The sequence below is a fragment of the Lampetra planeri genome, chromosome 19 (genome assembly GCF_965212315.1).
Source record: "Lampetra planeri chromosome 19, kcLamPlan1.2.h2, whole genome shotgun sequence".
In the NCBI taxonomy this organism is placed as follows: domain Eukaryota; kingdom Metazoa; phylum Chordata; class Hyperoartia; order Petromyzontiformes; family Petromyzontidae; genus Lampetra; species Lampetra planeri.
This window is the reverse complement of record NC_136125.1, coordinates 3009887-3035071: the sequence shown is the minus strand read 5'-3', so window position 1 is coordinate 3035071 and position 25185 is coordinate 3009887. Positions and strand designations below refer to the sequence as shown.

At 43.8% G+C, this 25185-nt stretch overlaps 2 protein-coding genes across 6 annotated transcripts in view; one reads left to right on the top strand and one right to left on the bottom strand.

Annotated features, from left to right (window-relative positions):
• Nucleotides 1-4576, bottom strand: part of CHST10 (carbohydrate sulfotransferase 10) — a 72340-nt gene extending 67764 nt beyond the window's left edge. The window contains exon 1 of the mRNA XM_078602751.1: nucleotides 4307-4576. The gene's annotated coding sequence lies outside the window, so the exon portion shown is untranslated. The remainder of the gene's footprint in view (nucleotides 1-4306) is intronic.
• A 614-nt stretch (nucleotides 4577-5190) lies between these two features.
• AASDH (aminoadipate-semialdehyde dehydrogenase) overlaps nucleotides 5191-25185 on the top strand; it is a 41736-nt gene continuing 21741 nt past the window's right edge. Inside the window, exons 1-8 of one of the 5 annotated variants that reach the window (XM_078602738.1) lie at nucleotides 5214-5370; nucleotides 7022-7132; nucleotides 7430-7723; nucleotides 11708-11828; nucleotides 15533-16059; nucleotides 17271-17463; nucleotides 20792-21027; nucleotides 22103-22212. In XM_078602738.1, the coding sequence (XP_078458864.1) occupies nucleotides 7458-7723; nucleotides 11708-11828; nucleotides 15533-16059; nucleotides 17271-17463; nucleotides 20792-21027; nucleotides 22103-22212 (1453 nt within the window). In that variant the 5' untranslated portion in view covers nucleotides 5214-5370; nucleotides 7022-7132; nucleotides 7430-7457. Of the gene's footprint in view, nucleotides 5371-7021; nucleotides 7133-7429; nucleotides 7724-11707; nucleotides 11829-15532; nucleotides 16060-17270; nucleotides 17464-20791; nucleotides 21028-22102; nucleotides 22213-25185 lie in introns of those variants that run through there. The other 4 variants (XM_078602739.1, XM_078602740.1, XM_078602737.1 and 1 more) reach the window with 4 other exon arrangements.

Genomic DNA, 25185 nt, shown 5'->3' with positions numbered 1-25185 from the left:
CATAAACTAAAGCAGCAGCCTGCTCCATCCCTGGTGGAGTGCGAGTATCTCAACATGTCATAATAAATCTGCCTGCATTGTCTCCTACAATCCTGCACCTGTCCATACCACTCGTGAAGCTGCCGTTTCCCATGCAGTCCTCCTTCCTGCCTGTGCCAAGGAAATGTAGCCCATTTCTTCCCATACCAGAGCAATGAACTCTGCTCCCTCCCATGTTAGAGCAATGAGGAGAGCTGCTCCCTCCTTTGCCGCTACTCCCTCTCCACACGTTAGGGCAATGCATCTACTCCCCTTCCAGTCATAGCAACGAAGCTGTTCCAAATACATTAATAATACTACTTATATAGCGCTCTTCGTTCATGGATCACAGAGCACTGTGCACAATATGCATAAAAAAACATAACAAGCGTAACAACCTATCAAATATTCTAATAATAATAAAAGAGCAAGAGCCTGAAGATAAAATGATGTGAAAGCCTTCTTGAATAAGAATGTTTTAAGTCGAGACTTAAACAGCTCAATTGAAGCTGAATCCCCAATGTGTTTTAACAAAGCGTTCCAAAATAGAGGGGCCGTGCAGGCAATAGCTCGGTCCCCCATGGAACGGAACCTTCACCGCGGGAATGCAAAGGTGATCAAGATCTGCAGACCAATAAAACAATTTCCCCTCTGGCCAGCGCAATGGACCCTGTAACTTGTAACGACAAACCAATGACCGTTGCCTCCTTAACATGCCAGAGCAATGCAGCTGCTTCCTCCACTTACCAGTTATATCGAAGCAAGAAGGCTTACGCGCTTCTTCTCGTGTTACAAAATATAAGCTGCTTCCATTAATTCCTGGGCAAAGATGCGGACCCCCTTCAAAATCCTTGCTCCCAACGTCCCATGCTGTGCTTATGATGCTGCCTCACCCTATCATGTGATGAACTGCCTCTGTGCCCCATGACAGCAATAGCATGCAAAGCCCTGGGCTCGTCCACAAGGGGCTTCCACTCTGCTGCTCCACTCTGCTGCTCCACACCTCTCCTCTTCTTACCCGGTGCCCTCCGATTATCAGGGTTGACCGCATACGGTGCAAAAGAAGTTTAACATACAACATACATGCTCTTCACTCAGTCCACCTCCTCCCATACCTCTGCTTTTCTTCCCCGGTGCTTTGTTGCTTGCCCTGTATTCCTTCGTGCAGCCCGGTCATTTTTCCCTTATGTCCCTCCCCCAAACAAGTATAATTTATATATTCGCAGAATCAAAATGCGACTGCATCTCAAGACAGTGCAGAAAACAGTGGGACATGGGTGTTCTGTGGAAAGGATGTATAGTAATTCGGTAATTTAATTAGAGACATTCTTGAGTAGAGGAAAAGAGGAAGGTATTGAGCATTGTATTGATCAGTGGCAGTCAACAGTACAGATGGCTGGGGAGAGTTTCAGACTCTGAGGGCAGCAGAGAAGAGCGATTTCTCACATTTCCCGAAACGTGACCTATTTTTTTATTTTAAGTATGTATGTTAAAATTCCTTCACACCATACATAGCCAACTGTGCTAATTAGAGGTACTATCGAAGATTGTGTTGAGTTTTTTTATTGTGCTTGTGCACCACTGCCGACACAGGATCATCATTTCTTTAATTTAGGGTGCCATGGTGGCGAAATCTCGCCTAGTATGCAGGAGTCAGTGGGTTCGATCCTGACCATGACGCCTGTATACTTGGAGTTTGCATGTTATCGCCGTGGTCGAGTGGATTTATCTCCGGGTTCTCCGGTTTTTCCCTTCACATTTAGAAGCAACATGCATTTAGAGTATTTGGCTGCTATAAATTTCCACGTGATAAGCCACTTCGTTGAGCTATCATTTGCGGCCGGGTCGCTTCTGAAAAAAGAGTGAGCTTTGCCTGCTAAAATAAAAATAGTTTAGTTAGTTTTGACAGAGATTGCTTTCCACTCCTCTGTGTCCTCACCATCATAGCACTTTTCTCACTACCATAGTTGCAGGTAACCGAGGACTATAATTAGCAGGGGAAAACCCCCCATATATTCCAGGCATCAAGCAGTTTTGAAGATTAAAATCCAGATATCACTTTTTAAAGCAAATACTCCCCTTCATAGCATTAACAAGGGAAAGGTACTGGATCAGATGGTATAACCGTGCACATCACAGAAGCAGGGCCAGTTGTTGGAACAAAATTGATGGATCTATTTACTAAACGTGTGCACGGAAATGAAATTCTTTAATCATTCATCGATTAAAAAAAGGGAGATTAAACCAACTTGAAGAACTACAATTCGCCGCCTTATTTAGGGAGCGGTGGTGCAGTGGTTCGCACACTGCAGTGTCAACCCCTGTGGCCAGAGATCAATATCCAGCCAACGTCAGTGGCGAGTTATCTCTGAACGGGTTGTGGGTGGGCCCCACTATCACCAAACCGCACTGTCCAGCGTGCTGAAGCATGGTCATACAACCTCTATGACTGAAAATAGCGTGGGGAGGCCTTCATTCTGCAGTAGACTGACAATGTGGTTGTGATGTAGCTCTCTTCACGTGTATACCAACTGTTCACGTGAATCACTGGGACCAGAATTACAAATTAGAGGTCAGAAAACCGTGAGAGGAAACTGGATTTCGGAAATGTTTTTCTACCATCGATCATCCATTCCTGGGATTCTGAAAGATACTAATATATCAAACGCAATTATGCGTAGCAATGTTTGACTATGTAAAAAGGCAATTGGGACTGTAGACATAGATGCGGCCATTCAAGGTTTCACAAATCTCGATTGCATGAAGCGCGTGACAAACGCCAAAAAAACACGTTCGACAATAACACGGTAACCTTAAAAGTAAATATACATAATAGACAACGTTCCGGGCAACGGCCCATCCTCACAGCACGTAACAAAACACAATTTTCGAAGGAGAGCCAGGCAAGGATCACATTTCGCAACTTATTCAGTGACACGAGTCTTCCAAAAAATGTATTGGGAGGAATGTGGCCAACCAGATACACAAACGTTCACCATCTGTGATTTGCTAAATGACACGTCATTGTAACAACCAGCGGCAACATGATTTTACGACGTAATAAAGAGACCTGCAAGAGTTGGGCTCAACATAAATAGGGAGCGAAATAAATCCTTGTTGTCAAGTAGAACAAGGATCACAAACCCAATGAAGATACTGTCGGGGCAACACGAGTGGACCACACAGCGAGCGTGTGCTTACCCGTTTACCAATGGCAGCTATTATCGATGGTGTGCCTGGATTAAAATGATGAATTAAAGAGGCTGACGAGGGTGGACGCTATTTTGGAAAAGTGACCTTGGTAGTGAACAGCAAACACAGCAATGCGCCGAAAACACGAGCATGCGTTTCACCATCAATGCGCATACAAAGAAGGTCTGCTTATGACAAACGGGTGAGAAACAAGGGATTAGCATTACAAATAATGCGACAAAAACGCTGCGAAAGTGTGAAATGTAGCTATTTTGCACGATTGTGGATTGCACTGAGCAACACGAAGAAGAGCGCACAGATCGCGAGACAAAGATCCCCCGTGTAGCCTTAACAGATTGTTGGGGCAAGCGCTGTGAGCGAGTAGCACCAATGAAGGTCGACACGGCACACGAGGGGGTGGGTGGCCAACACCACGCCCGGCCGCCTTTGTCTCCCCCAGTGGCGACAATTTTACACGCCGCACCAGGTACTCATTCGAGGCTGAGTCGACGTAGGGGAGGCCCAGGACCGGTTCAGATAATCGTCACCCACCGGTGTTGGCCGTGAGCGGGAATCGAACTCGGGTCGCCGGGTTCCTTTTGCGCAGCGCGCTAACCGCTGCACCACCGCTCCCTCCAACACACGCAGAGTTAGCGACACCACATGGCACAGTCAGGGAAAAGTGAGCGGGTTCAGACAGAACACGTCACGGTGGTCAAGACATTGACGAGGAGGTGGCAGCAGCCAAAGGAAGCAGAACAGACGAGAGAGGACAGCTGCAGCGGAGATGGAGCGACGCGATCGACTGATGAGTGCAGCAGCAGCTGGATGGTTACATGGCGAGGGATGATGATGTCCTACCGTGCTTGCCCCCGTGTTCGCGTGCTTTATACTTTCATACCCCCGTGTGCCCCTCGTGCTTTCAACAACGTGCTCCCGGTGCCTTCATTCGTGCCCTCCGCGCTTCTACCAATCTACCCGAGTGGTTCTCTCCCCGTGCCTCCAAGCTGCTGGCGAAACTCCGTGTACCACCATCGCCCCCCCCCACGACTAATCACCGCTTCCTTCCCCCGTGCATCTCCCCCGTGCTTCTCACCGCTCACGGGGGCCACGCGTGCTCCATGCCCCCGAGCTCTGTGGCGGCAGAAACGCGGCGGCGGCCGCGGATGAGGGAGACGAGAGGACAGCGACACGAATCGGGCAGCGTGTGCCGGGTACCGTTGCGGCCGCGACCAACTCGTAGTAATCGCACTCAAGAGTCAGAGAGATAGGCGGCAGCAAAGAGGAGAGGCGAGGCAACAGGAAGAGCGAGACGGGCGCCGCGCATGTGCGGCGCGACGCTCCCACCACCACTGTACGCAGTGGAGGAAACTCTCCCCCACCACCGCCTACGCGCCTGATGATTGGTTAACGAAGCGCGCGCCCTCCGCCAAGACACCTCTTGATTGGTCGACGAGACGCATGCGGGTGGACAGCTTGACAGGATGTGGGGAGGAGGCGGGGCTATGAGGAGAGAGGGCGGGCTACAGGAGATTAAGGGCGTGTCTAAAGTGAAAAGAGGCGTGGGCTATCTTCTTAGGTTTTTTCGGTAAAGTCACGTAGGTAAAACATTAAAATTAATGAAAGCAAAATAAAATAAAAATCACGACGTTTCGGAGGCAACACAAGTCTCCGTCATCAGGTGGGACCGTCACAGCCAGATTTGCTGCATCACTTGATGCTGTGACGGTCCCACCTGATGACGGAAACTTGTGTTGCCTCCGAAACGTCGTGATTTTTATTTTATTTTACTTTCATTAATTTTAATGTTTTACCTACGTGACTTTACCGAAAAAACCTAAGAATATGAATCCTTGCAGTCACGAAAGCTTCAAATCTAGTATTAAGGCGTGGGCTAGACAAATGAGGCGGGGAAAGAAACAGTGGGTGGGGCTACAGGGTGCCGGGGGGGGGGGCAGTTTAACATGGTAACGTCACACATCCGGCCTTATGTACAACGTCACTTCCGTCGCACGCATGCTGGTCGGCCGTGTTGGTAAGGGACGGCTCGTGTCGTGCCCTTTGCTGTGTTCCGCACTCTGTTTCCGTCAATTCGGCGTGACCGCGCGCGTTTTAGTTGCGCTAGAATGTTGCAATTAATACAGTGGAGTCTTCTCATAGGTAAGACGGTTGTTCGGTGTATTTTACGGCACTCGTCTACCTTAACCTATCCACTGCTGGATAAATGCCTCCCCCACCACTCAAGAGGTCGATACAATTAGTGGCAACGTGTTGTGTGAAGTCCACTGGTTATTCCTGTGCAGAGACAAAACTCCGTAACAACGTGGCATTGTGTTTATAACGGACACGTACAGCACTGTACGGGAGTCGCGTTGACATTGTACATTGCGTCGTGATGGAGCGGTGGCGCATTGCGCTGTGAAGCCGGGCAACCCGAGTCGGATTCCTGGCCACGTCTGTCATCAGTGGCGAGTGATGATCTACTCACCCAGACCTGGGGCACCCAGAATCAGAATATGTATTTATACTGGAGGAATCCTATGAGCTATACATTCCATCACATGCCCAGGAAGGGCGGGTGAAAACGTTACAACAAACAATACAAAAACATGACAGGAGTGCAAAGTATAGGAAAGGTAAACAGATCAATAAATTATGGTCAAACAAACCCGATGACCGAAAGGTGTGGGAGGCCTTCATTAAGCAGCGCATTAACAAAAGGATGGATATTAATAATTATTAACAATGAATACTTTTAAGCGGAGGCAAGTGTTTCACCAAACATATAAAATAACATCATCTCCCCCCATGGGCCCTTGGACGAGCGGCCAGTAAGGCAGCAGCATTTGTTCAAGCTGCGAGCCCTGGGCTGGTTTTGATTTATCACAACGTCATCAGCAGGTTTTTGTTTTTTAAACATGCTTGTAATGGGTTGCTGGCCTGTTTGGATATAAAAAAAATCGGATTTCCTCCCACATGCAAAATACAGCAACCATCAATGAATATCATAAAGTGGAGTTAATGGGAAATATCTGTGTATGCAGCAAAGGGTGGAAGTGATGGCAGGAATATTTGTCACCAGATGTGTTTATAGACGATTGACTGTTGTCCACGTACAAACGTCACTTAGAGACATTGGGTATTTATTTTTTGTGGGACACCAAAAGCCATAAGATGTCTTAATTATCACTGAGTTCTATTTTGTGTTTAAATAACTTTACCAAATAAAGTCTCACCAGTGGCTGGGTTGAAGTCCGTACCAGGGCTCATCAATATGTGATCCAGTTCAGGCATTTCTCTTTCCCCTGTTACCAAATGACATTCAAATGTATTCAGAAAAAAATGTACGCTTCGTATAATTACAGATGCTTAAATAAGGATGACTAATTACTAAAAAAACTATCGTTTAGCTACCCTGGGAGAGTTATGTAGCTCAATGGCACTATCTCAATGTTTGGATAGCTGGGTGGTTGGCGCATTTGTCACTTAGCCAATCTGCATGGGTTCGATGGTTCAAATCCCACCGGGGCATAGGCAAAGGAATGCCATCTGCTGCAGTATTAACATTGAAGGCCACTTGACATTTCACGTTATTACTATAGTACATTGCATGCCGCAGTTACGTCCATATGTAAACTTCAACAGTTATCAAGAACAAATTTGTGAATGCAGTAAAAGTAACCCAGGTTTCTCTTGCTAGTGGCTACTGCATGACACCAAACGAAATACATGAGTTAATTACTGTGTAGGTTTTTGTGGTTATGCTGTATCGTGGTCCGATATTTTTTCTGGTGGCATTGGTTGTTCTCAGAAAAGCTCCCAGGATGTGGAGCAAACGTTGGACATAACGCTGAGCAACACGCAGTACAATCTGAAATCGCATTTGAGAGCTACGGTGGCGAAATGTGAACTACCTCTCCAGGTATACAGGAGGTCGTGGGTTTGATCCCGACCCTGACGCATGTATATTTGGAGTTTGCATGTTCTCCTTGTGGTCGAGTGGATTTTTCTCTGGGTCCTCTGGTTTTTCACTCTACATTTATAAACGCGAGTTTAGAGTTTTTGGCTGCCTATACATTCCCACGTGATAAGCCACTTCGTTGAGCTATCATTTGTGGCCAGATCGCTTCTGAAAAAGAGCTATATAGCTCAGTGAGCCTTACCTGGTTTAATAAAATTGTATTTTGTTAAAATAATTAATGTATTGATTTCATTACAGGTTAAACGCGCATCGATCGTACACAGCCATGTGCAGTGATGAAGGACACCGTGGCCACGATAACCTGGGCAGCTGTGGCTCCACGCTGCACTCGCTAGTGTCGGGGCGCGCGAAAGCAGTGGCGGTGCGCTACGACGATGGGGAGGCTACTACGCTGCAGGTGACGTATGGCGAGCTGTGCCGGCAGGCCGCGCAGGTGTGTGCCGAGCTGCTCGAGCTCTTGCGTGAAGATCCGAGGCCGGTGGTTGGACTGTTCACGAATCCTGTGCTTCAACTTCCCGCTTGTATCCTCGGGTGAGCAAAGCTTCTCCTCCTCTAGCCACATGATCTAAGATGCACACGCATATCATAAAGACAAACGAGCAAATATTCATTCAGGGGTGACTGGGCTCAAATGCCATGTCAGAACACCGAGCCAGCACTGCAGATTTCCTGAGTTAGAATCTGATCTGGCCAGCCACTTGTGATTGAACTGGGTTCTCAAGTACAGTGAATTGATGGTTTCAGCTTGGTCACCCTTATATCTGCATAAACTCCCACTGAGGAGTATGAAAACAGTATTTGCAGATAATGTAAAAGGTGTACTCGTAGAGTGGATAGAGAAGCCCATTGAAGGGAATTCAGAAATAGTTCTGTGATGTCATCTGCCATGATCAATCTTTGATGTGTGTTTTTGCAGCCAGCCTGGTTTCCTTATACTGTGCATGTGATATAACCATGAAGGGATTTATTAAACATCCCAATGCAGGACCCTCTTTCCAAAACGTCGTAATACTGTACTGATTGATGCTTCCGAGGTTAGTAATTATTATAATTGTACCATAGCACGCTGCTTTCAATATTTTTAATCTGTTTTACAAGCTATAAGTTTCCTCTTCATTAAAATGTCAAACTGTGAAATAATCTATTCATCAGCCTGTGCTACATTTGTACATTTAAAATTATTATTTATATTATCTAGTTGACAGCATGTTAATGAAGCACATCTATTTTACAAATGAAAGCTCATGAAAATAGAGGTTTCTAACAAAGGGAGGCAATATATTGCAGATAACCTTTTTGGGAAAAAATTCAGAAGTAATATAAAGGGAAAGTTTAATTAATTTTTATGGTGTTATCGAAGACGAAGCATTTACAATATTAAAAAGTTGAAATTCCTAAATATAATCTCTAAAATGTATTTCTGGATGATTTAGATGACGGGAATAGCAATGTTCCTTTGTGATTATCAGCATACACGCTCCCAATGCATCTGCGTGCATGACTACCAGTCACTGACTTAACGTATTTCATTGTAGTCACAAAAGCAGAGATAATTGATGAGATTGTAATGTGCAAGTGACTCAAAAGAAGTTCCTTTGTTGCACGATGCACCTTGTTATGCACTACTCCCGCAATTTTCACTGCTGTCGTGAGTCGCCTGCGAGAATCATTGTCGGTGGTGGCGGCGTTTGCATGATGCCTCTTTTGTGTGCGAAAGCACTCAAGGGGCCCAGCAGCAGGCTGCTGTCTGCTAAAAGGTGTGCCCTTCATGTGGGATGTGTGATTGGGTTTCCATTTACTGTAGTGTGGCACTTTGTGGGTTTGTAGTAAATAAAGATAGACATTGTCACTGAGCCTAGTTTGCGCACATTGTGTTCCATATGTGACATATTCAGCAACCGCACACTTGTAAAAATATTGTGCAACCAAAACTTTTCACAATGTTATACTGATAATAGGTTTTCCACTTTGTTCTGGCAACAAAACAGGTGTTAAGATGTTAAAACACCAAACTGAAACCTTTTATAAGGATTCATGTCTGCATTAACCACAATACTTGTGGTCAGAATGCAGACAAAAAACACTCTTATAATATATGCATTGTCTTTGAAACTAATTGGTCCACACCAGAGACAGCTTTCTTTGGACCCTAGTCTCAAATAGTCTCAAATGGTGTTGAGACTAGGCTCCAAAGAAAGCTGTCTCTGGTGTGGTCTGACCACAAGTATTGTGGTTAATGCAGACATGATTCCTTGTAAAAGGTTTCAGTTTGGTGTTTTAACATCTTAACACCTTCAATCTTGATTTGAAGCTTTCGTGACTGCAGGAATTCATACTCTTTGGTTCTTTCGGTAAAGTCACGTAGGTAGAAAAATTATAGATCACGACGTTTCGATCGCAACACAAGCAATCGTCATTAGGTGGGACAACCACAGCAAGAAAAACAGCATCTTAACACCTGTTTTGTTGCCAGAAAAAAAGGGAAAAACCTATTCTCATATTTTAGTACTGGCAAAGGAGGTTCCATGAAAGTTATACTGAATTATCTAGATTTGAAGTTTTCGTGACTGCAGGGATCCATACTCTTTGGTTCTTTCGGTAAAGTCACGTAGATATAAAATAAAATAAATGTAATTTATTTTATTTTATACCTACGTTATACTGAATAAGCACTTCTGCTCGAGAAATTGCATGCATAATTGAAGCAGCCTTCTGCAGAGTTGCTGAATCTGAGTACGGTCATACTTTTTGGTGTGCAATTTACTTTGATTTATCAGTACTATATTGCTCTTATATTTGCTGAAAAGCAAAAGTCTACCTCATTGTGTTGTGATTTTAAAAGTACTGTAAAGACGTTGTGCAAGTTGGTTTTATGATTGAAAATGTACCGAGTCAGTAGTCAGTAGCCACAGTGGCGAGATGTTAATTACCTTGCCTGGTATACAGAAGGTCGTGGATTCGATCCCAACCCTGACGCCTGTATATTTGGAGTTTGCATGTCTCTCTTTCTCCGGTCCTGTAATTTTTCCCTTCACATTTAGAAACTTGCGTTTAGATTATTTTGTTACTTTACATTTCCAAATTTATTTAGCGATCATTTGTGATAGCCAGGTCGCTTCTGAAAAGAGCTATATAGCTCAGTGGACCTTACCCAGTGAAATGAAAGGATTTTTTTTAGTAGTTTTAGAAGTTTATTTAATTACGCCTCCTCACTAGAGTGAAGTTGGACATGGAATACTCTTACTATCGCTGTCCTTTTACATATCTACGTTGATATGATGGACACAAAAGTAACGAATGCCATTCAATAATATTTCTAGCCCTGGCAACACGAAGAATGTCTTTATTTTGGCAATACAATTGTAATGGGTTCAACTGTGTTGCAGACGTAGACTTGGAGGCAACACATTTATTCAGTTCCAACACACGGGGTAACTTTCCCCTTAACAGAATAACATCCTATGGTGGTGACCACCAGGCTAACTACACTAGTTACAACGTAACTGCTAATACGGACCGGGACCAACAGCATCGGCCCGGGTCCACGTGTTGGAGACTCGTTGAATGGAGACGTAGATGAAGGTTTCTTCCAGAATGAACAACAACCCCGGTCCCTCTCGGGACCCGGCTTATATTCTCTGTGGCGTGGCCGGCTCTGCCCTTGGCCACGTCCACCTTCCAGAATCCTCGGGAAGGAACTGGGTCCCAATCACGTGACCACCCCCAGCTCCCTCATGGGGCCCCTTTGCAGACTTAACTGGTCACGTGTCATCCCGGGTCAACCAGATTGCCATGGCCTCGAGTAACCTCATCCTTCGGCCGGCACCCACATACCCTGTCCTGTAGGCTCGGCACTGCACGCAAAGCGTGGTGCCATCTAGTGCTATCATTCAGCGATCACCGGGCCCCTCAATGGCCGGCACTACACCCACACCCCTGTGGTATACATGATGTCACTACACCACTTGCCGTGCCTCTTTAGGGCAGGCACTGCACGCAACATGTTGACATCCAGCGATGTCACTAAACAATAATGATTTATACGAGTAAAACTTTTAAATCTTGTTCAACATTGCAAAGTTTTTTTTTTATCTTTTAGACAATTATATGACAATTGTGCTATGGGCGTCGTATCACAAGTTGTGGAGGTGTTGACAGTTGTAGCTCTCATATTGCACCTTCGTGGCTTAGAGGATATCCCAGGAAGAGAGTTGACTTCTGTAGGCTGTTCAGCTACACTCACGGCATACCAGTTACATACTGTGCAAAGGGCGCACCAGTTGCATGTCAATCAAATCAAACTGTTAAGTTGTCAGAGCTGGAATCATCCAGTCATTGGTGATCGTGATAAAACTATCACACATACTTGAAGTACACAGTTTAGTCATGTGTGGCTACCCAGTTTCAAACTCGATATTTTGGCAATGCCAGCTCATTGTTTTTACACGATATTCCACTCAGCCCCATGGACTCCTCATTACAGTTATTATTTTGAATGTGTTTGTGCTGTAATAGTATTTTGCAGGCTGGCGCAGCTTACGTTCCACTAAATCCTCAAGGCCCTTCTAAACTGACGGCGCATGTGATGCGAATGACATCGATGCAACTCGCCTATATACAAGTTGACCTCATACAGGTGAGCTTTATCTTCTGCTTTCTGATCTGGCATGGATAAATTTGAGTCCTTCTTATGACCTGACAAGTGAACCCTGCCTTCCATTTGAAGGCCAACTGAATTTGAGTTTTGGTTTATTCAGACCAGTCAGATAAAAAAATTAAACTTTCAATGTTTAAAATTTTTTGTCCCAGTGTCGAATCCCCACCATTGTTGCAATCACAGTTGTGGGAATTATTTGCGACATTGCATTGAAAAGAGCCAGTTGACGAAATGCATCAGCTGTTTATATTCCATTCATACATTGAACTGAAAAGCTATTACAACTGTACAATGCAACCCTATCATAACGATTATGCAGTCATGTGGTGCGCTGTGCATTAAGCCAACAAGGACACATACCAGGACAAAGCAACCCAACGGCAGTGTAATTACTTACTATTTATTTACATTTTAAACCTATGCAAACTCTGCTTTTTATGCAGTTGCACTTGTAAACTTGAATGAATTATCCAGTCTTATACTGAGACTACTGCTGATTGTAAGTTGTGTTTTTAAACTACAATTGCGTACAGCCTTCGTGTGTATTACTGCGCATGTGTCTTTGATGCTGGGAATCTTCCTATATTCTGACACTTACCATTACAGATGCACATTTTCCTGCTATAGAAACTGTTCTGCTATAGAGATAGATTTGTGTAAAAAAAATTATTATTCTCTTACAGTAAAAAAATTGATAACAGTATCAGATATGATAATTGGTTCTTTACCCTTCTATCTGGCAACAAAACTGACACCTTTTTACAAGGAGTCATGTTTGCATAGACCGCAATACCTGCGGTCTATGCAAACATGACTCCTTGTAAAAAGGTGTCAGTTTTGTTGCCAGATAGAAGGGTAAAGAACCAATTATCATATTTTTACTGGCAAATGAGGTTCCCATAGTATCAGATATCTTTTCGGATTTTCGCATTTCATGTACGTTTTCTAAAAGTATAAATATAATCCAGCCAATCTAGATGTAAAACTTTAGTGACTATACTCTTTGGTTCTTTCGGTAAAGTCACGTAGGTATAAAATAACCACAGCACGAAAAATAGTTTTGCTGAAGTGGGAGAGAGATGCCGTGGTAAGAGGTTATATAGGTGTAGGGAGTTCAGGGAGACGACGACGGAGTTGAGGCACACTCTTTTTATTAACTCAGGGACAGACACAAGAGTTGAAGGGGTAACGGCCCCTTCACCCGTACTAGCTGGGAAACCACCCCTAGTACTAAGTCCCCTGTCCTGTTCCCAGTCCTCCTCTAATAGGCTACAGGAGGCTGTCTGATCTGGCCCTGGTAAGCACAGATCCCGGCACCCAGCTAAGCCGGCCTTTCCCTTACAAGAGCAGAGGTCCGGAAGCTCTTGGGCCGCGCCGCTGGCTTGCCCAGCTCGGCCCTGACAAGGGCAGCGAGACAGGGGAGTCCCAGGGCTTAATCTGCCGGTCTTCAGACTTCACTGGTCATCTTCTTGTTCAATTGGCCCCGAGCTCTCTGGCTCCCCGCCTTTTATAGGGATCCCCTCGGAGGGGCGGGGTTATGGGGGATCACAGAGCCCCCATGGCCCCCCAGTGGTTAACGGATGCGGACGTCGGTGCAGACACCCGTGTGTGTGGGTGCAGACACCCCTGTGTTTCCCGTCCGCCTTTTCTCCCGTAATAACCCCTATATAGGTGATAAAGGGGGGAGGGGCAAAGGGGGGGGGCGCTGCGTGGAACGCTCGGAGAGGGACGTGAAGCTGATTGATCCTTCGAGACCCTACCCCACACCCCTCCCCTCTCTCTCCGAATTACCCCCGTATCCCCAGCTCTCTCAGCCTCCCACTTCCAACCCCGCCCAATTCCCCCGTCCAGCTTCACGTCCCTCTCTTCCCCCCTTGCCCCTCCCCCCTTTCTCACCTATATAACCTCTTACCACGGCATCTCTCTCCTAATTCAGCAAAAAAAAATATTGCTGTGGTTTCCCAAATTGATGATTGTTTGTGATGCGATCGAAACGTCGTGATTTATTTAATTTTATACCTACGTGACTTTACCGAAAGAACCAAAGAGTATAATCCAGCCATGTAGCCTAATGGGAGAGCATGCGGCTCGCAATCGGAAGGTTGCGAGTTCAAATCCTTTGGTTGGGGGGGGGGGGGGTGACTAAGCCCATCATCTCTCTGAAGGTAATAAAATAGGGACTAATTTGTGGAGAATTCAACATTGGTTTTACTATGGATCCACGAGCCCCGCCGAAGTAATGCGGAATTTCTACCACTGGCTCAGGGTGACATGAATCCAGTTTTGACAGGAAAGCTTGGACGTAATGTGATGTCATATTTAGGATCAATTAGAAACCATTTTTATTTAGATGATTTGACATTTTTGTACAAAGTCCCGAATTTAGGATAATTCGAAAAAATAAGAAAAATCAGGAAGACATTTCTGCGATTCAGTATTGTGGCAACTCTTACTTTAATTATTTTTTTAATGTTTTGTGCCACATTAATAATGAGCTTTGACTAGCAGTCACAGAAGATTATTCCAAGCGATTTAAAAATACATTTTGCAATGTAGCCAAGATTAGAATAAATTATGAAATTCTGTTTACAATGTATTGCAATACACTATAAACAAACACTTCTTTCCTTTAACCAAGTGGAAACCCACTTAGACAGCAATGAAAACCCAGAAATATGCATCCGTACAGCCATTCAATATTTAGACTATGATAGCATGGGTTTTGAATGCACACACTGCTCTTTGCAGCCTGTATTATAGATATATTATTGTCGACATGGTGCATACAGAGAGGGCTGGAATAGAAGTTTCTGGATCGTGCAATGGCGTTGGTTTATAAAAGTGAAAGGTGAAGTTTAGAATTTAAATTTCAATAATTAATGGTTTTCGCGAAAAGTTATTTCATGGATTTCTTGCACTGGCTGCAACGTGCCCTTTTTAACAAAATGTGATGCCCATTGATGCCTGGGAAATTGATGAAGACATTTCTGGAAAGATATGTCACTGCATATACATTAAATTTTAGAATAACTGTGGTAATCATCCAAATTTAGTAATCGGCCCATTTACGGGGCTCTGCAGTGCCATGGACTGCGAGCATATTGATAATACAAGCTCCCAACAGCCCAGCTTATTATATGATGAAGAAAAATTCATTTTTCCAATTTCTCATTAAAAAAGCACTTAAGTAAAATGATTAATAACTGCTTCAGTAACAAAACTGAGGCAAGATGATGATGGCCAAAAGTGAAATAGTTCCTCTAAATGCAAATGAGTATGCTTGAGAGTCTGTGTTCCATAAGCCTGGAGTAACTGATCAGGACAAACCATGCTTTGTCAGAGATGTCTGTTCCCAACAAGTTCAACACAGCTCGTGATCACGGACTGATGCAATGCAAATCATGCTTCACCATTTGCCAAAGCGAGGGCAAAGCTAATTCCAGGCAAAACAAGCTAATTAACATGAATAAATCTAGGTCATGAGGTAGAGCAAAAAGGATGTGACCAGTTTAAATATGGTGACAACTAGCATAATAATGGATGGTGCACTAGAAAAGGGAAATGCAAAAATATCAAGACAAATTGTCTGAAACTCTGGGAGGCATTGCCAGTCTAACAAACACATGGCGTGTTTAGTTCACGCAAGTGTTTCACTTTCCATGTCTGTTGTTGTTCATGTTTAGGCATTCCGCATCCAGTTCCAGGAATGGTTGGAGGTCTTCTGCATTGGTGGTGAGAAGAGCACAGAAGATGACTCCAAAAGCTTGGGGCTCAGTCTTGGGTTGGTCAGAATTGAGTGGAAGGAAACCCTTCCTACAACACACATGGCAGATGTTCAGCCAGGAGACACAAGGGAGAATTCCAACCATACTGAAGCTCCAGCACACAATCGAGACAGCCAGAGAACCCTTTGTCGTGAAAATTCAGGGACAAGAGGCATTGGTACAGACTGCCCTGACTCTGCTGTGTATGGAAAAGTATGCCCTGACCGTGACAGTTCCATTCTTGGGTCAAAACAGCCCAGTGTGGTCACAGAAGGGGCTGATGAGGATGGTAAGGAGGCCACCTGCAGGCCTGACCATTGGAAGGAGGGAGGCGTTGTGGGGTCAGACGCCATCGCCTATGTGCTCCACACCTCCGGCACAACGGGCCCCCCGAAGATTGTGCATGTGCCCCATGCTTGTATTGTGCCCAACATCACGCACCTACGGTGAGTGCCTTTACTGCGATGGCCCATGGAAGATGCGTGTATTTCCACGAGAGCAACCTAAAGCAACAGGAAGTAATTGCAGTAAAACATTCCTGCACCAGCGACTAGTGTTATAAATTGCTGTCTCAGCTCAGACACCTATGATTGCAAAAACCCATCAAAATACATTACATTTTTACCCAAATTGACAAAATTTCAGTTTAACTGCCATTTGATAAATAATTTGGTGATTTATAGTAGGGCGTTCATAATACCGAATGGATATATCTTCATCTCACAACACGGCATTGACAGTACAGTGTTGACCTTCCTTTGCAACGTATGTAGCCAACCGTGCTAATCGGCGGTGCGGGGAAGAACAATAAACTAAACACAAAAATCAGTTCTAAATATATGAGTTCAATCTCGATTTGAAAGTGCATTCCTCTGCTCCAGTGGCTTCCTAATATCGGAAGGAAGAGCATTCTAAACAGCTGCAGAAGCACATCTGAAAGTGTGCGATGCAGTGATTTCTTTGTTCGATGGCTAGCCAAAAGCCGCTGTGAGGATGACCGGCGTTTGCGTGATGGTTTCTAAAATTGATAAGACAAAATGGTGCGTCAAAAAGGAAAAAAAAATACATTACAGATTCTTGGAGGTCTCATTTAAAATTTACAGTAGACCACATTCCCTTTTATAATTCAAATGTTCTTCAAGGTCAAATCATCTGCATGCTCAAATAAGCCTGGGGCAGTGCTCATTATTGTTGTGGAAATTCTATGTGCCTATGGTGGGGCCAGTCTTTCCACATGACAAGACACTGATCCTAAGCACCCAAAAATAACAAATTAACACAAATGTGCTTGCACAAATCTTTTAACAATTGGCCACAGTAAACCACGAGGTATTTGAATTAGAATATTCATTCATCAGCCAACTGCTTTTCAGATATCCAGGTCACAGATATAAAGATGGTGTATCACTTCACGTATATTTGAGCGGCACACTTGTAAATTTGCAGTACCTATTGAATCGGTAATGTGTCCAATTCTGTTCAGACCTGTGCGTATAAGATTACCTTCTAAAGCATGTCGGCTTGTCTCTCTGAAGCTGGATCTATGAATCGGTGCCAAGGGGTCACTGATGCATCGGCGTATGCCACCAAATTGGACAATGAGTAACAATTGAGCGTTAGGCAATTTCACGGCAATTGCCCGCGTGTCCACTTCAAGGTCCCTGTTTGCGATGTCGCCGGAGGATGTGGTGGTGCTGGTGTCGGCACTGACCTTCGACCCCTCGGTGGTGGAGTTGTTTGTGGCGCTGGCAAGTGGCGCGACGCTGCTGCTGGTGCCGCCATATGTGCGCAGAAGCCCCCGCGACCTGCAGCGCGTGCTGTTCCAGCGCAGCCGGGCTACCGTCTTGCAGGTGCACCCCCCCCCCATACCCCTAGCCCGCCACGCACGCAAGCAAGCACAGTCACACCAAGGTCAACGGTGTAATGAGGCCATCTGGACACTTCCCCATTCCATTGCTTAATACTATTGCACGCTGCCCTCAAGCTCCACTTGCCAGCAGGTTTACTTCATTATATCAAAATTGGTTAATGGTTCCGCACAAGCGGGATGCTACTTGCAAACGTAATTCCCATGTTTATGTTAATTGCCAGAAGTGTGTTTAGGGTCACTAACCGGTATAATTTGGCCTTCACCAAATGCACGAACAAAATCTGTTTTAGACTTAATTGCAATTGGAAGCTTGTGAGTTATAATACCAATTTGGATACGGCTCAGCCTATCATCCCTACGGCATCTCACAAATTGGGAAGTAACAGTGGTCACCCTATAGAGACTGGTCTCTGCTGTGGGAATGTGTCATTTTTACCCCTGGATTTTAGGGTCACCAACAGAGGCAATACAAACATGACCTGATGATAATATCACATGACTACTGTTTTTCTACATTCACTTAATATGGCTACAGCAACAAAGTGAGTGTCATTGCTTCAATATTGTAACACTTTGTTCTGAAAACGTCGTTGAATAGCTTGACAAAATTAAGGCATTGCATTGGCAGTGGTGGGCAGGCACAAGACGAAAAAAAGACTTCCCAGATTTGCCATTAATATTGCCTTCTTCCTAGAAATGTCCTCTCATGTATGAGGTCAGCTGCCTTCCCACTCCTCTTCTCAACTCATTCCTGTCCTGGACCACCATCTCCACATCCACTGCATAGTTCTTCACATCCTGGTTCACCACTCAGAACTACCCCTTCCTAGGCCTGCTTCTCAGTCTGCTCTGGTGCTTCCATGTTTGTCACCTTTCTGAAAAATCTTGGATTTCTAGGATTTGGATGTTTTTCTTGTTGCTGTCGAGATCTGCATATATGTCCTCCATTAATGATAAGATTCTGACTCGTGTGTTTTGGTTTCATCATTCTCTTTAAACGTCCTATTTGTGAGATACCAATCATCAACGTTCTTTTTTTGCGTTACTTGCGCCCATTGTTTTTGTATGATATTTTTAATAATTTGTGATGTGTACTCTGATTTCTTGTTTTCTTAGCAATTTTACCAAATTTCGCATATATTATCTTATGTTTGGCATGTTCCTTGCTTGTGGAGACTATAACAAAATAAACAAGTAGACAGTAGGCTTTTCACATGTATCCATAATTCCATATAAAATATATATTTTTAAAACATCCCATCAGCTACACTGCTTTATGGGATTGTATCACTTGCCAAGTGGAAGTGGGATGTTCTTAAAGATTACATGATTAATTTAATTTCTTCAAATGCAATTATGCTGCAAGTTTTGTAACCGTGATTTACAATGTGCCGAAAAAGGATAATGCATGATAATACCTTCAAATTAGCACTGGTCTATCAGTCGCTTGTCTCGAACACAAGAACATACATGTTCTGATGGTGAGATAGAAAATCAATGACATTTAGGCTAACTTACGTTACAATTCTTATTTGAAACCACGTACAATGTACACAATTCAAAAATGCATAGCAGTGAGCGGTACTGCTGTGTTTTAAGACCCATTAAACAAATGACCACATAAAATGAGAAGTAATGGTAGCGCGTAATCATTAAAACCAGACATTACCATGCGGATAACATGTTGATGCATTCACCTGCACAGCAGCCAAATTTAGCTTCAATATGTAAAAAAATGAAAGTGGATTTGTAATCAAATTTTAAAAGATGTGACCGTTTCAGGTCATAAGCTAGTAGCATGCGTTGTGTTTAATTTTTTAAAATGTTGTATTCATTTTGTAGATGCATCATTACCCTTCTGTAAATACGAATGCTACTGATGGTACCTGTTTACATGGCGGCGCAACAGCCTCTGCGTTTTGAATTTAAACTCCTCTGGACGCAATGGCTTTAATTTCAATTTTCCCTCTGGCCTAGTAGAAAATGAAGATTAAGTGAAATGGCATTTGTTTTGAATCACTTCACATTCACAGACGAGCTGCCCGTCATGCATCAGTGCCCAGGAGTCCAGCAAATGAGTAATGCGTCTGGCTAAGTGCCAATGCCAGCACTTGAGTGGGGAATGGAGGCAAGGGAGAGAAAGAGATGTTAATCGAAAAGTTGAATTACGAGTGCAAAAAGCCATATACGGTATATTTACACCTGCTAAGGCATGATGCATCGGTGTGGAATATTGCAGTGCCCATATGCCAGGTGTACTCGTGTGTGCACGCATGTGTGTATGTGCTTGTTTACTTTCGTGGAGTGTCAGCATGGCGATTTTCACACTGGTACGATCTCAGTGACCCACGTTTAATCCTGGAAATGTATAGCACCAGTTGCAATTATTATCTAAATTTGGCGTGAGCCTCCACTAGATTAACTCGGCCTAAAATGAATTCCCGGTATTAAGTGATACGCAATAGCATTGGAAAGCAAAGGCTGTAGGTCACGTCAAGGAGCATAAACCATCACGCGAACTCTGGTCATCCTCGCAGCGGCTTTTGGCTGGCCATCATACAAAGTCGGTAACTGCATCGCAGATGTGCTTCTGTAGCCGTTTGGGAACGCTCTTCCTTCTGATATTAGGAAGCCACTGGAGCTATGCACTTTTAAATTTATATTCAAATCTAATTTCTTTATAACTGCTTGTTGTGTGTAGTTTGTTTCGTCCTTCCCCCACACCTCCGATTCACAAATAAGTTTAACATACATATATACTTTGTTCGTGGTATCAGAGTACGGTATGCAGTGCCAGCCAATATGTGCTCACTAACAGCAACACAATAATATCGTTATATATACACAGAGTCAGGAGGTCTGACCATTTCCATTGATACCATTGTATATTGTAATCTCCTACTTCATTCGGTTACATCCTGTACTTATTGCGTCGTCAACACATGACCTCCGAGGTCTGACTTTGCATTATCCCATAACGTGGTTGAATGTCGTTCCTCTGGTCACCGACTGCTGGTTACCTACCTACTTTAATGCTCATGGCACCCACAGTAGTGTAGTAGGACCAGGGGTTAATTATCGCATTGGTTAAGGCAGATGATTGTTCAGTCTTAATGCCACAATTACTTATGCTGCGGTCACGGTGACCCTACAGCTGTGGTCCGTGTGCCTCACCGCTATGAGCCGCATGTGCCACACCAAAGTATATGCGGGTGAGCAGACCACACTGACCCAGGTGCAGTGTTCCATGTTTCCCACCACCACCCGTGTGTGGTCGCATGGCAACAGCGTGACGGTGTGTTTTTCAGGCCACACCGACTTTGCTGCGGCGGTTTGGGGTGGCCGTCCTGCGTGATGTAGTGCTGGCGTCCGCGTCCCCGCTGCGGGTGCTGGCGCTGGGCGGGGAGCCGTTTCCGTCGCTGTCCGCGCTGCGCACCTGGAAGTCGATCGGCAACCGCACGCGACTCTTCAACCTGTACGGCATCACTGAGGTGTCATGCTGGGCCACGTGCCACGAAATCCCGACACAGCACCTTCTTCCGGGGTATGCACGACTTCATACGTAAGAACGCCCACGGGTGTTGGGGTCCCGGGAGATACTCGTTGATGGGGCTAGCAGCCACCGTATACATGTATATACGGAGGCAGCAAGGCCATTGATGCCAACACAATGTGCCAGATTCCTAATTTCCTCTATTTCCTACAGTTTTTGCAAAGATGATACCGCCAAGGTATCTCCTGGAGTATCCCACAGTCTGGCTGTTATGTCTTCCCTTGGTCAACGCACCTCAGGGTGCCACTCCGCTGCCTACCTTGCTAACCTCTTGATCTTTTACCTGAATACAAATCTCTCCCTTCTCTTCTACTTCTCCGGAATGCATCTACAAGCGTTATACTATATACAGTATTAGGAATATATCTGTACTTTCTTTTGTCTCTTGAATACATAACTTTTCCATATCTTATGCACATATTGTCCTATCTCTAATGAATACATTTATCTACTTTATATTCCGGTGTCTCGATGCATCTCTCCCATCATCGCATATCTCACTAATCTCTGCTTCTTGATTTTACTACATCACTAAGCCTTTATTATTCAGCTTCAATTGCAGATCCAGCAGGCTACTGCATTAGGAATTTGGCATTTGGCAGGAGAGCAAAAAATGCAGTCCATTGTGCCCTAGCTCTGAACTTGTCGTAAGAATCCAATTTATCTATCAGCCTTACATGGGTAACTGGTGTAGAGTGTGAACATCGGCACAGGGGAGAAGACAGGCGGCGAAGGTGTGGTCCAGGCCACACCACCTCTTCCTTGTGTGACTATTCTAAGCATGTGCTAATTAGCAGAACTTGCCCTCAAGTCTCTAAACCCAGCAATCTTTTCCTTTTGATATAAGGAGCTCCTGCTTACAAGAGTAATGGTCGTAATATGTTGCCTGGGGATTGTTAATGCTCGAAATGTAAAAGTGGAGTTCATAACTTTTAGAAAATCATAGGTGGCAGGCCATAGTGCTGGCTGCTTGCCAGTCAGCATCCTATAATGACCATACCAAGTAGCACGTGTCCCAGTAGCCCAATCGGGCTGACGAGGCGATCTCCATCTCTCCATTTTTTAGGTGTGAGCAGTGCGCCGTCCCTGTTGGCAAACCCCTGCTGGGCACCCGTGTGGAGGTGAGGGATGGGGCGGGGCAGGTTCTGCACCATGGGCAAGGGCAGATATACATTGGTGAGTACTCGGGACAGCTGAGCAGTACGTTCACACTGCTGACAGAGATGTACTATTATATTCTCCGGATAATGATGCACTAGAGACTCCGACGTATCCCAAACTTTGGGGTCATTCTGAAAAAAAAAGTGTAGATTATAATTGGGAGAATACAGTACGATGGAGAGCAGTCTTCCGAAAGATCACGATGAATTATCTGCTTTGAAATGACGAGAGAGGTCTTCTGGAATATGATTATTAATTCGCTGCTGGATGGCGATTTTGAACAATTCAATTAAAACACATCTTTGAAAAGACAATCTACTCTCCGCATTATGAGATGCATCCTCAACACTTGATGCTAAAATATTGCTGAAAATAATGCGTTTTATAATTGGGAGAATACGTTATGCCATTATTAAATACTTGTATATGCGGAGGTACTCGCGACAAATGGATGAGAACTTGCATTTACACATTAATATTCCAGTCTTACTTTTGGTTCGTTCACTGAAGTCAAGAGGGTCCTTCAGCCCATCTGGCATGTCTTTATCTGCTCATTCATAACCATAATATTCCCCCGGCCACAAAGCCTAATGCATATTAAATTACCCACCTTTGTTACCATCCGTTCCAAAATAGAATTGCATGAAGAAAAAAAGCACACTTTACAATGTAAGCTCTTGAGGTGAGTTAAAGGAATCAGCAGTGCGTTTGCAAGACAGATGTTACATTACTTCTTCTGGCTATTTTTAAGGTAAGCACACTTGGTTTTAGTTACAGGAATAACCTGACCGAAACACTTTTTGTACAATCGTCAATTCATTATTTAATTAACACTAAGCATTGTATTTATATAGTGTCGCTTAAATGCATCTGCAAGTCAAAGTGTCTTATCTGGAACAATTCGAAGAGCAGTGGCAGCTGTCCCTGTGCAGCACAAGGTGACTCAGCACCTGGCCTGTGAGCAAGGCATTCGTCTGCCAGTGAGGGCTGATGATTGCTGCTACTGTGTGTAATGCCCATGAAATAATTTTCAGAGTACATTTTAAAAAATTGCCAAATTTGAAAACTTACCCCCAAATTACTAAAGATGAATTACACACATCAACATCGCAACTTTACCCCTTACTGTGAAACTACTGCAGACAATACGGAACGTAGCGCTTAGTTATTACCTTGCCCCCGTCATGAATGACACAAATACCAATGTACTCTATTATAAATTATAATTATCTTTGATTTATGCTGTGAATGACCTTCAAACAGATTTTTCAACTTGTCTGTAACATTTACTGCTGTCGCTTGAGTCATCATGGTCATACAGAAGACATTTCATTTTTTTATTGACCATATGCAGTACAATAGAGTTATTTTATTGATTTGATTGACACTTTTAGGGCTTCCTCGTTGGTAAAAGAGCATACAAGCTTTCGTTTAACCTTGTAAAGTCACTCCTTGGTAGTTTTGAGAGCACATTCTGAATAGCCAATTTGGTTTTATATTCACAATGGGGACATTTGGACAGGGAGCTATTCTTGTATTTTTTTTTACATGCTATATTAAAATCCACTTTAACGTGACAATGTCTTAACACTTATTTTTGTTCTTTCATCGTGTTACATAGTCATAGAGCTTACATACATAAAGGCTTTGCCAATTAAAATAATGTAATATGCTCAAACAGCAAGCCTTGAAGATGTATAATTTAATTCACAAACGTCTAAATAATGGTAAAAGGCATCCCAACATCATCATGAAATACTTTTATTTCCTCGCAAAAATAGTTTAATGTTGCAGAGACAAGAGGATGACTGGCGAGTGATGGTAAGAGGCGAGCTAGAGTTCACAACCAGCAGAGAACGTGCAAATCACGGACACCTGCAAACAAGGACTCTAGGAGGTGGAGTTATACACGAGATGTGACTTGAGTTTCATAGCCAAACCCAAGTTTGCCAGGCGTTTCAGTAAAAAAAAACCCAACAGGAAGTAATCACAGGCTGGCGTGATGCAGGTTGCACTTCACCATCACCAAAGTGAGGCAAAAACTTACTGCAGGCAAAACCAAGATAGTTAACATGAACATTTAAATTAGGAGGTAGCCAATTTTATACTAAAGCAATATATTGAAATGCACCGAGGAGCAAAATGATGACACGGATCTTGTCATCTTTTATGATGCAGTGACGAGCATAGTAATGGATCGTGTTTAGAAAGTGGTGATGAGGAGCTAAGGTTTAAAAAGCAGAGAAGAAAATGCCTGAAACCATTGAACACATATCTAGGAAGAGGGGATATATGAAATGAGGTGAAAATGCTGAAAAAATTTTACTCTACAGAAACCTGATTATTATTAGGGGGGAGAATCAACCTGAACACATCGCGCGATGATTGAAGACCGAGCAAGCAATGGGAGCACAAACGCGCACCACAAAGGAGATGGATGATTTGCCATTCACAAATGGTAGTAACCCTTAAAGAGATATATGAACCAATAATATGCAGGTGTCGGTGACAAAAACAATGATATTCTAGGAATAAAACACTTTTTCAGATGAAGAGCATGAGGTTTCATACGTCACAATTTAAATAAGTCATTTTCAGAATTAGAATATCTATTTAGACTGCAGGAGGAGGAATCTGATGAGCAATGAAGCTCGATTTTCACAGATGTCCAGTAGGTGCACGGGATCAGCAAATTAGAGGGACACAGTTGGAAAACAGAGTATTTATACCTGCGACAGTTTACTGAAAGCAGCTCAAAGTGAGGGTATAAAATCGACACCGGTGAGAGTAGATTTAGAGTGTTTTTGTAAACCAGAATTTTCTATTGAAAAACTACACCTTTACGTCTAAAGAATAACGATTTTAATCAGTGTAAATTACGTGTGACCACTGAAAAATTCTTAAAGATGCATGGGGAGGTGCGTGCTTGGATTACTTCCGACAGAAAGAGGAGCACGTAGATTCTAGAGGTTTTAGACATAATTTGTT